Below are 13,239 nucleotides of genomic sequence, written 5' to 3'. Positions count from 1 at the left end.
TAACACGTTGTCATTATAACCATGTTCCTAAGTGATACAAAGTATTAAAAGTGTGTAATCAAGATGTATTAATAAAATATATTTCTGTACCTTATGTTAAGTCAAAATGTTGCGATTTTGAGATTATAGCACTACCTGTACCGAATTCCTTAGGGTGAGATCTATCTGAAGTTATATTCTGTTAAATCTTGGGACGACTGATTTCGGATTTAATGATTTTTTTTCAAAAGAAGACGAAAATATATTAGGGACACACTACGATAAGTTCCACATAAAGTCTGCTTTCTTCTACATGTGTCTTATAATGTCAAAGGATATTATGTTTTCACTACATCAAAAATAAAAGGAATACGGTAAGTTTGTAACTTTACCAAGAATTAAAGAAAAAAAGTGAAATTTGTTTTTTGTTTGTATCCTAAAATTGACAAAATGGACTGGACTTATCATATGAGTAAAATACCTCTGAGGTACAGATTTATCGGATGGATAGCAGTCAATTATCAGATCAGCAATACCATCTCAAACATAATATATTGTCAAAAGCAACAGGCATTGAACTTTCTGGAAATGGCGCTGCAGAAAGCATTGTAGATAAAGTTGAAACTAAAAATGGCTGGTATTAATAGGTGTAAAGGTGCGGAGGCACTGTCTTCCATACAAATTTTTCTTTTTGTTATTATTATTATTTTTGTTATTGTTATTATTAACATTGCTATCTCACTATCATTATTAGAATTATTGGATTTCTTAACATACCAAATATTATAATAATAATAATAATAATAATAATAATAATAATAATAATAATAATAATAATAATAATAATAATAATATTTGATTATATAATATACCGGTAATATTAAAATATTGTTATTTATTACGAGAATAAATTCTAGGGAGGGCATGTGTGTATATTCGTTCAGTTCTTAATAATGCTCCTATTTGAAGTGTTGCCCTTGCATCGCATCATCACCACTAAATGAATATCACGAAGCTAATGAACAGAAAATCCACCAACCCTGTCCATGTGTCATCTAATTTCAAATGACACTCTCACTCACTGATATCAACTGTTTCGTTCTGCCTGTCCTGTTGGCCATTGATCATGCCCCATGGTCCTGCTCAAGTGAGTTTATCAACACTACACTCTTATTCACATTTATAAAAATATATAACTTGAAATAATTGTATCTTCCGCCAGTAATTTTCTTCAGTGGTCTATATTGTACTATCTGTGTAGTTTTGGTATTTTTTTATCATTGTAAGATAACTGGGTAGTGCATTGGAGACTAATACATGAATAGTGAAATCTTTTCTTTTAGGTGAAGATCTGATTTGTATCTTGTAATAAAATTATGAATATTCTGATCACCCAAAAGTTCCAGCTTATTTAGAAGAGATTGGCGAAGCTGGAAGAAGAGGATAGAACTGCCAGATAAAAGATAAATTTCGGTAAAACGAAGGAGATGCATCGTCTCCTATCAACTGTTCAAGCAAGTCTGAACCTGTGTGTCCAAAGACCGAGTCTGTCGATCAATTTTCGTAGCATTGCCAACAGAAAAGAAGTGATGGAAGACATCAACACGCAAATATGGAAGGCGAATAATGCATCCACAATTGTATCCTCTCTGGAGAAGCAAAAAATAAAGTCAGGATCAAGATTTTTAACAGCATCGTCAAATCCGTCCTCTTGACATTAGCGAAATCTGAAGAGTCACAATAACATAACAGAAATGTTGCACATCAGTGACTTTGCGTTAGCCTCCACAGACATACAAAGGAGATGGTTCTCCTATTAGAAGAGGATTTGCATGTCCGACATTTCTTAATTTGATTCTATACTTCTAATTTCACTCACTTTCTTATATTCTATGTATTCTGAAATATACTAGTCTTCTTGGTAGAAAGAAGAAATGACTTGGATGTATGTAACTTCTATAAAGTGAAGGAATCCCAGAAGATAACTTCTGCAAAGTGGCGGTGAATTTTCTGAGATGTCTGTTTCAAACATGTCAACTGTTGCCTTCTGTATTACAGCACATTCAGACCATGGTATAATTCCTGAGAACTTAGTTTAAACATGTTTCAACACCTACTTTGAATCCATTTTCAAGGAAATATTGCCAATCCAACATCCCAGTGAAACGTAAATAGGAGAGGTTAAAGCTACAAAGAAGAGATTACTCGAAGACACAGGCAAGTAGCCTCTTTTCTCACTTAAATTGTAGGTAGTTAGATATCCCAACCCCTTAATTCTGCTAGATACTCCATTGGCCTTTCTCAATATATACCATCTAGGGCTAGCCTGTGCTATTACAATTCTCAGAAACATTTTTCTTAGCAATATTTTCAGATATATTTACCGAGGTACAGATTCCACAGAGCAAGATTTCCTGGAAGTTGAGGACAAATATATATAATAAAACATTTCCCAAATACCTATTTGTAGGTTGGCTCCTCCTTAGTGCCTTCGTTTACGAATTGCGGTTAGACCAAGGAAAACTAGCAAAGAAGAACTTTGAGGGATTTTGCCTTCCAAATAGCCCTTCACAACAGGGTAAACAAAAATAAATAAATGACATACTAAAGATATCAGATGGAGCAAACAAGAATCACACATTCGAATGATATACACAAGGAAAGTGAGGTACAAATTGAGGCATAAAACGTGAAGGAGACCTGTATTGGAAAAGACCGATGAGCAGGAAAATGTGGAAGAACTGCTCGTTTCGGCCAGCAACAGAAACCATTGTAAAAATATATACCGAAGCCCATTACTATCATAAGATTTATGGAATAAAATGAAGATTGGTGATTGAAATAATTTTCCATATTAAGACGTCCTGAGTCCACCATTGTGGCTGAGTTTAACTCCGAACCCAGCGGGCCCAGGTTCGATTCCCAGTTGGGACAAATTGACTCAGTGAGGTTTTTTCGGGGTTTTTCCCTCACTCCTATGGATGAATATCAGGTAACTTTATCAGACAATTGAAACCCCACTCATCCTCGCCACTTCCTTTCCTCCCCTACCATCCTTTCAGTCATCATCCCGTTACTTCTTCTGGTTTTCAGATCGCTCTACAGGCGGCCTTCTGAAGCTGCTGGCTCTCGACCAGCCTCTGTGGATTGTATTCAAGTGATGATGGATAGCTTCTGCAATGGAACCTGGGGCAGACCTTCTCGGAGGAGGACTTCCGTCTCGGACTGTTAAGCTAGCCTTGAGGGGGAGGGGGGGGATTGCCGAAGCAGGAGTGGTATATGGACTCTGTTGGCTGTAGGGACCAGTCGTTAGGATGTCAAGTGGTTAGGTCAGTGCATGTAGAGGATCGGTGGGTGCACAACTCATCCCATATAGGGGGGTGTACAATAGACCTCAAGGTCGTAGTGCATGGGATGTTCCCTCCCTCCCTCCTAACAAGAAGACATCCTTAGCCTCATGGATTGACATAAATTGACACCATCTATTGCCATTTTCCATAAGATGGACATATACCAGTACATCCATACTTTGGACTGGAATCAGTTTTTGGAAGGTTTCATAGTTTCTTATTTTTCTACAATTTCAGGTAGTGGACAGCAGTTGAACACATTTTGCGGGTCTCCACCATATGCTGCTCCTGAACTGTTCAGAGATGAGAGCTACTTGGGGGCGCCTGTTGATATATGGGCACTTGGTGTTCTCCTATACTTCATGGTAACAGCACAGATGCCATTTAAGGCCCAGACTGTTGCAACACTCAAGAAACATATTCTTGAGGGGGTATTTACCATTCCCGGCCATGTCTCCTTCCAGTGTAGAAAGGTGATTGGTAAGTGTCACGGCAAAATGTGTAAAACTTTTATTACATCATCCTGTTGTATGGACATTGGAATGTTTAAAATCTAAATACATATACAGTATCTGATCTTAACAAAACTGTTATTTTCCTTCAGTTCTCCACCTAAAATTATGAACAATTAGCAATTATGTCTTCTTGTTAGAACCAGAATTCGACACACTGAGTACGGTACAGTTTCTTTTTAAAAAATCGCCCTCCAACTCTTCAAACCATTCTGCATGCAATAGATAACGAATCAGAACTTGCGAATTTTAAAATAACGACTATAAAAATAATGTTACGAGGTATGTTTTTTGTATATCACAAGAAACAAAACTTTTTCTCTATTGATACTGATAAGGAATGACATGGTCTATTAGTATCAAATACACAAATTAAGACGTGAAAGAATTTAATAATTTACAATGATAAGTCGTGATAGCAGTATGTGGTTAATTTATAAGGCAACTGTACTTTTTATAAAGAATTATACAGTGAAATTTCTCTTAATGGACACGTCTGAATAGTGGACACCTCTAAATTACGGACATTTTGAAATTCCTCTGCAAAATTACATGCACTATTATGGGAAAATACCTTCACAGTAGCAGACATTCTCTATAATAGACACGGACAGCTGTACAAACATATTTTTTACTTTACAGTTTCTCAATAGCGGACAAGAAACGCACTTACAACATCGAAAGTCATCTGGTAACCCTACTCAGATTTTCTTAAGCCTTGGGATATGTCTCTCATGCGATTTGCAACATCTTGTACACTGGCTTGCAAAACTTTTGTCCTATGAAATAATGTGGAAGTGAACTTTGTGAGATATTATGTTGGCAATATGTCTACATACCTCACTCCACATGTCGTCTTGGGAAGGGAAGTATTGTAACTCTGAGTTGCAGGTATATACCTAGCTAATCGAACCAAAGACAAACTTTTAGAGCAAGGTATATGTAACAGACAGAAATACAACATTGAGTCTATTTTGCACCGAAATGTTTAAAACAGGTTGTTTATTTCTCTTGAGTATTGGGCTATATTATATTCCAGGAAAATTTTTCATCTTCCCTGCATGTATAAATACCATGTTGGATCATCAACATAGAATAGATCACATCGCGTTTTGATAAGAATATTATGAATATTCATAGAAAAATGTAATATTTTCAGATTAAAAGATTTTCTCAAACACCAGTCATGGGCCTATTGATGTATTTCGTCCTATTGGGTCCACAAGGTTCCAGCCAGAATAATGTAATATCAACACAACGCAGTTCTGTCGCTGTTTGGGGATGGATTTCCAGGCTATGAGGAGGAATTCTGTGCAAAATTGAAGAGAATTTGACTTCCCAGCAATATATCTACATACTGGAAAATACGTATGCTACATAGCATGCACATGTTGCCACCTGATCTAATTATATTTTTTCAACAGGACAATATTCCTCCATCTACACATCTTTGTTGTATCAGATATGGTTCCAATATCATGTTTGGTGTTGAAAGCACAGACATTTGCTATTCATATATGTTTTTCTTATTTTTTAGTTCGTTACATCCACGTTTTCGTTCAATTACTATATGAGAGTAATATGAAAACTTTTTTTTTATGTGTGCAAAATATAAATTAAACTGCTGAATTCGACGGGATATAATTGACAATCAAGTTTTAAATTATACATGTACCCATAAAAATTTGTCTTAATAAAATTATTTACCAGTTTTTTAGAATATTAATTTATTGATTGTTGGTATCATCTTTAATCATTGTGATTTTATTAGCGTAGTGTTATTAACATGACAACAGCCAAAGAAAAATAAGCTATAGGCACATTATAACGCAAAGAACCGTGGCGTGAGGAGGAGCTACAAAATGCCGTGTTTATTCAATTTATCTATATCACTAGACCACTAAGTAAACATATTTTCTTTAAGTTTCCTAAGTAGCTTGATACAACCTTTCTGTTGTGAGGAGGGGTGGTTTGTTACCTGCAGGGAGACAACCTGACGCCTACACTACTGTCCTAGAGTGAGTACAAATACCAACTAAAGAACGAGAAAAACTGTACAGTATATCGGACAAAAGTTTTGCAAGCCAGTGTACGTAGTCGAATTCTCCTTCTTTGGTGACAGAGCTTCCCCTACCAATTCTCTTACCTTTCCTTGTTGCGCCAAGACGGGCTGCTACATTCTGTGATCACTGTGATGTGGTCGAGATAGTCATGCTGATAATCTATGTTGCCCTAAATGCTGAGTAGTAAGGTGATGCTCAAGGACATAGAATACACTTCTGTTGTAGAAATGAATACAGGAAGTGAAATTAAGAAAGCGATAAGGTAACTGACAAAAATGTCTGATTTCTTTAAAATTTGAAAAGTAGGACTAATACTAAATGTTCAGTAAAATTAATTATTTAGGTTTTTTCTATTTTCATAATGTAAATTAATATATAATATTCAATACTTTTTAATATAGTAATTTACGCTATAAAAATTTTGTATTCAAAATTAACATGACTTTTATATGGTGTCAAAATATGGTAGTTTCATTTTATGTTATATTCCCAATAATGAACACTTCTCGATACCGGACTTTTATAAGGTGTCCACTATTGAGAAGTTTCAGTGTACCAAAGTTATGACTCTTTCTCTCTCTCTCTCTCTCTCTCTCTCTCTCTCTCTACAGCACCACGATAGAAAGAGTGATTACATAAGACTAATGCTTTTATACATAAAAGAACCTTATAACTGGAGATTCTGTAATTTGATAAATAATCACTAGTAGAAACAAATGAAAATCTATTACAATTTTATTGTATGTTTTTTTTTTTACTCTGAATTCCAAAATAGTTCCTGAAAGCATTAATTTATAATATTTATTTACATTAAATTATTATCAATAATATTTTGGAATTGCACTAGGCAAAATACGGGAGGACTTGGAAACCAAGAATATGACACAGGAGATAATTTAATACATGGATATTATAATTATTTCCATAAATCATATGTTTAATGCATTGGTAGGAATTGCACAATGTATTCTTGTATGTTTTTATTTTAACAAAGAGTGATAATATTAAAATGAACAGTTCAAAGATGAAAGAAACTAATCACTTCTTTTTCTCTACCTTACAGAAGGAATTCTCAAGAAAGCACCTCGGGAACGACTCGGTCTTCAGGAAATTCGCAACTCTGATTGGTTAAAGGGTGTTATCTTTCCTACAACTCCTGGTCCGTCAGAGAATTACAGTCTGTCACCAACTTTCCAATCCCCTGTTCCTAGGACACCCGAGAACCATGCAGAGACTGTCCCAGGAAAGACAGACAGCAAAGAGAATGTTTCCGTTAGTGGGGAAAACAAAGAGAGTGTGGGATCTGGGAGTGACCTGGTAGCAGGCAAGAGTGGTGAGAGCGGTGCATATAGGCCATCTTCAGGGGACGACACCATAGCAGTTGAGAGGGAGACGCTTAGCAGGCAGGAAAGTTACAGTGGCTCCGAGAAGAAAGAAACCGATATCTACGGTACTGAAATGTTAGCCAGAAAGAAACTATTAGATTTCGGAATAACAAGTGCCATGCTCGAGGAGCATTCTAGTCGGGGAGCAAGAAGTGCCGTCATAGGAACATACAGGATCGTTATACATCGAATACAACGTCAAGGATATTTGGATGTGGAAGCTGCATCTATGGACGACACCGACGGATCTCCCTCAGCTGTTCCTAGTAGAAGTCCATCGACAAATCACTTTTTTCTTTCGTCATTTGGCAGGAGAAGCAAATCGGCAGCTGTGAAGTCAAAGGGGCATAAGCCAGAAAAGAACAACAGGTCTCGAACCTGTATTATTCTGTGATAAACTGGCAGTTCTATGTGATCAAAACTTACTCAAGTGTTTCAACAACTTTCAAGATTGAGTATAAATGTACATTGTGTTTCCTTGCATAATTTTCCTCAGTTGTGACCCATCCTACTTTCCTTATTAATGGAAATACTTGCAATGTAATTGACCCCACCTGGTAACCTTATTGTTAAACTAAGAATGTATTTAACCCTCTGAGTTGCAGTGGTGTTATAGTAACACCGCAGTTTCTGAACATCTCGAGCCTAGTATCAATTTTAAACTTTATGTACTCCAAGGAGAAGAATGTAGGTACTCAAGTCCAACACATTGATTTTTCTAGAATTATTGAATAAGATATTTAATTACTTTGTCAGACAGACACTTTAAAACGAGTAGTATCACAACGAAAACATTTTTAATTAAGGACTAATCTTTGAGTTAACTGGGCACAACAAATGAGCCAAAGTATGTAGCACATTTCTATGTTACGAGTTTAGATAACTGGAAATTGTACTACAGTACATACGTCCATCTATTCACGCTCCCTATTGTAAGGTGTAGTCCAAATTCTAAATTCTGCAATTAAAATCATTCAGATATACGGTATTCACTTGTTAAATTGCACGTAAATGTATGGAATACATTTGCATATCCTCTTGTGGAATATAATTTATTTTATGACAAGAATCTGAGATGATCTGACATACAGTTCTGCTTGATATGCGGCCTATATCTTTGGACGAAAAGCGAGGGAAATTACAATAGGAAATGCAATAATTTGATTTTCGTTTAAGAAAATGAAATTATTTGGAATGGAAAGTAAATTCCATAAGACATTTTTATCTAAGATTGCAGGAAATTGCAAGTGCAACTGACATTTGGGTAGTTTAATATATATGCATTACCGTAAAATTAGGTGAATAGAAACACTTTTAAAATTGTAAGTGCATACAATAATTTGTAATAAAGAGTGAATTAAATATTTTAATGCTAATATATACGTGTTAGGGTGCAAATTTTGTTCCAGGAACTTTTATTTTCAACATTTAATTAATTAAATACATTCTAAAAACCTTTTTTCTTTTTCTTAATTGCTCAAAGGGGTGAATAGAGACAAGCACTGAATTGATGTAGTTTTCCTATACTGCTTATGTATAAGGAAATGAAAACACTCAATTACATTATGGAAAAACTATAAAACAAATGTGTGTGTATGTGTCGCTCTCGATATATATATATATATATATATATAACGTCATTCAAACAAGTGTCCCTGTCTAGGAGTAAGGCAATTTAACTTCAAATATTTCTGCTCTAAGTATACCATGGGGTCCACCATCGTGAAGTAACGGTGAAATGAGCGAACGCGTGTTCAAATCCTGGTTGGAACAAGTTACCTGGTTGAGTTTTTTCTGGGATTTTCCCTCTTACTCAATAAGAGCAAATGCTAGGTAACCTTCGGCTATGGACCCTGGGCTCATTTCACTGGCATTAACACCTTCATTTCACTGAGATGCTAGATGACAATCGCAGTTGATTATGGGTATCGTAAAATAAACCAATTTAAAAATATATATTACACAATGGCAGGCGGTCTATATAGCCTGCATGATTATGATTAATGGTGCAAAGATTGAATGTTGGTAAGGGAAACGGAAGTACACTGCGAAAACCTACCATTAAGTATCGTTTTTGTCCACAACAAATTCCAATTGGAGCTACCAGGATTGGAACCCCTGTTACGAACGTGGAAAATGTATGTTCTAGATGTTCAGCTAATGTTTTCATTGGGCTAACTATGACTAAGTCTTAGGTAAATTTCGAGCTATACTGTAATAAATTTAATGTAAGTACAAGTAAAAGTAAAAGCATTTCCAGTTTTATTTTTATTTTTTTTATTCTAATGTTTCTGTTCATCCAATTTTACAATGTACTAGTAATTTATATCAACACAACAAAGTTTTTGTTTTTTCTTTTTTCTTTTTCTATTCCTGTTGTTGTTATTGTTGTTGTTATCATCATCATCATCATCATCATCATCATTATTATCATCATCATTAACATTTATACTCTAGTAAATTTGAATGTAAATAGGTTGCAGTTTTATATTGGTTTGTCTCATTTCTTTGTAATAATCTCAATATCTACAGTTTTCTGTTTTAAGTTAAATCATAGATATTGGTCAGCATAAATGATATTCTTTTAACATGAGCATTTCTATTTACTTAAATTAAGATACTTTTTATTGTCTAGGTGTCCCAAATCAGAGCAGAGTTCTTGAAGTTATTTCACGTTACTGAGAAAATATAAAATTAACTGTATTTGATTTGTATACAGGTAGTTGTTCGATTATAATGAAAATTTCTAGTTCCTGTTGGACAAAAACATGATGTATACTATTATATTTATTTCAAGTAAAATTTTAAATTAAGGCCTTGTGTATTGACATGCATTTTAGTTTCGTTTGAAAGTAGATGTTTGATTCATTATCTAGCTTACAAACAAATTATGAAGGTACAGAACTGGAACATTATCAAATATTAATTCTTGTTGAACTTCCTTTCCACCTTTAAATGTAAGGCTTCTCCTGCCAGCATTGAAATTGGAATCAAGTTTCGCAATAATATTCTATTAAAATCGTTCTGAAGAGCTATATGGGAAGAATTTTATTGCAAACTAAATATTATAGGCCTATATTAAAATACAAATTTCTAACGAGGCTGTAAATTCATATCTTGTGTCAACAATTGAACAATAGCAATTTAAGCATATGATAACAAGAATATAAACGAAGCACTACGGAAGTACAAAAAGTCAATATGCTTCGTAAACATGAAGATGTAATAATTTTTAGAATTTAAATCAATTTGGTTTATAACAAAGTATGCGAATTGTGTGACTAATATCTGAATATATATAACACTCAAACGACTATCATTTGGACGAAAGAAGGGAATATTCTGAAATTACTCTTTCTGAGTGTGTCAGAGGTGAATAAGTCAAAACAGCTGGGCAGAGATTAAACCCTGAATTTTCTTATTAAGTTATACCACAGTGAGATTAGGTGTTATTTCATATCTATAAACACAAGAGGTTGGAACAGATTTCAAATACACACAGAAAATATGAAAATATGATCACAAAACTAATATGGTACTGAGCGAAGGCTATATAGAATATAGATGACTAAAAAATATCTATAATTAATTCCCATTGAGTTCAATATTCTTGTAGGATGTAAGTGAAAGGAATCTTCAATACAAAAGCAGGATTTTTCAAAGTTTTGACATATAGCTATTATGTAATTTCATGGCTATTATAATCAGCTGTGGAAGCAGATCACTAGGTGTTGTAAATACAGTGAAGATTTATTAAAAAGCAAAAGAGAATTTTATGAGAGGAGCTTCTTTATTTTGGTCTTTGTTCGTGTTGACCTCCTTTCTTTTAAATACATATGTCATGCTAATATTAAGCATATTAACAAGGACGTTTCAGTAATCACCACTGTGAAATAATAACTACAAAAAATATATAATTTTGTGTGATGTAGTCTGAAGAAAAGAAATAATAATCCGTCTAAACTATGGCAGATTCTGAATAAATAAAATAAATAAATAGTAATTATGTATATAAAAATTGGAATGAACATAATTCAGAAAATTCTATTCATTAATGTATTTCATCAGTAAGCAATTCAAGTTGAGCCCTTCTCCATGAACAGAAATTTTACTCACATCACAATTAAACACATCATTCATGTTCAAGTATATTATATGCTAGTTTAGAGTACTGTACCAAATGAATTGTTTTTAAAATTATGTTTCAGAAATAAATAAGCATGTATTCTTTCACTGTAGAAATGAACTTTCCACATACACAAGTGTGGTATCTATTATTTGTCCACTGCTGTGGATGATCATGAAATGTGTTGGTTCAAATCCTGGTTGGAACAATTACTCATTTATGTTTTTTCCGGGGTTTCCCCTCAACCAATTGAGCCAGAATTGCTGGATGACTTCGATGTTGGACCTCAGACTCATTTTGCCATGATTAATTCATATATCGTCATCAACCATACCATATCCCGGATTAAGTTCACGGGTGGTGTGCTGTACTTGTACAAGAGTGCGGTCAATTGGCTACAAGTATCATTCACAGAACAGGAGTGGTAAGCACAATAAGCCTCATGTCATGCTGCAGTATGAGCTTTCGGGTCCTTCCTCCATAAAAAAGTAACTTTCATTTCATATACAGATTTAAAATGCGCAAAATTTATCATCATCATCATCATCATCATCATCATCATCATCATCATCATCATCATCATCATCATCATCATCATCATTATTATTATTATTATTATTATTATTATTATTATTATTATTATTATTATTCCATGGTATTCTATCTTCCTTTTTGGTTACCATAGATGAAATGATTGACTGATCAAGATACTACACAAGACGATTATCGGGCCTATTTTTGTTGTACTTTCCCTGCACTTTTCTGAGAGACTGAGGAAGTACAACCAATAATCAGCCTTAGGTATCGAAAGAAGGAATTGTTTTTCATTAAATCCAGTTGGTAAAAGCAATTGCTGTAATATCTTAGTCTCGATATCAAATAAATGTGAAGCTTTAGATAACCTGAAGAGTTGTGACATGTTCAATTTTTTTAAATGTTTAAAGTAAAGTAAACACACAATTTACGAAGATGATAGGATAAAGAGCAAGAAAATCTGTAGGCCTACATAGTATACATTTCGGATGTTAAATAATACGTTTACTCATCCTCATTCTGTTTAAGGGGTTAGGTACAGCTTACAGCAGTAAAATTTTGTAAATATTCAACTTTTTTTTTTCTTCCATTACTGTATCTTGTACAATAATGAAATGTGTAAAACACTGTCCTTCTGCTATATGAAAAAAATATTTTTACGACTTAAAAAATTATTTACATTTTTTTTTTTAAATTCAGTTCACTGTGCAGTGATGAAGCGTTTCCCACATAACTCAAAATCTATCCAACATTCTATGATGAATTTTTTCAGTGTATTTATGCATGTCATATCTACAATATGATGCAACATCACTTCTCTGCCTTTGATAGATTGTCTTCTAACACAAAGTAAAAAATATATATATATATATATATATATATATATATATATATATATATATATTATTTATTAAGAAATGTAGTTGAAATAGCATGATATTATAAACATAAGTTTCAGCAATAAAATAAAGAGGGAGAACATAAAAAAGTTAACAAGTTTATGAGTTATGAGGGAAATGCTTCATCACTGCACAGTAAACTGCCACCATTTTGAATTTTGAAAAAAATATATATAAATAATTTTTTTTAATCATAAAAGTATTTTTTTTTTTATATAGCAGGACAGTATTTTACATATACCAATTTTCATTATTGTACAAGATACAGTAATGGAGGAAAGAAATGTTGAATATTTCTAAAAATTTTACTGCTGTAAACTGTACCTAACCCCGTAATTGAGATTATGTGCAGTTTGACATTTACTTTACGAATAGAATTATTAATTTTAAA

The 13,239-nt window shown here is 33.6% G+C and overlaps 1 protein-coding gene across 7 annotated transcripts in view; it reads left to right on the top strand.

Moving 5' to 3' along the window:
• Nucleotides 1–12,809, top strand: part of LOC138707810 (serine/threonine-protein kinase NIM1) — a 918,589-nt gene extending 905,780 nt beyond the window's left edge. For all 7 annotated transcript variants that reach the window (XM_069837750.1, XM_069837753.1, XM_069837752.1 and 4 more), the window contains 2 exons: nucleotides 3,567–3,809; nucleotides 6,968–12,809. In XM_069837750.1, the coding sequence (XP_069693851.1) occupies nucleotides 3,567–3,809; nucleotides 6,968–7,683 (959 nt within the window). In that variant the 3' untranslated portion in view covers nucleotides 7,684–12,809. The remainder of the gene's footprint in view (nucleotides 1–3,566; nucleotides 3,810–6,967) is intronic.
• Nucleotides 12,810–13,239: the final 430 nt, after the last annotated feature.

This window comes from Periplaneta americana, chromosome 10 (genome assembly GCF_040183065.1).
Source record: "Periplaneta americana isolate PAMFEO1 chromosome 10, P.americana_PAMFEO1_priV1, whole genome shotgun sequence".
Classification (NCBI taxonomy): domain Eukaryota; kingdom Metazoa; phylum Arthropoda; class Insecta; order Blattodea; family Blattidae; genus Periplaneta; species Periplaneta americana.
The sequence above is the reverse complement of the archived record's forward strand: the minus strand, read 5'-3'. Positions and strand labels throughout refer to the sequence as shown.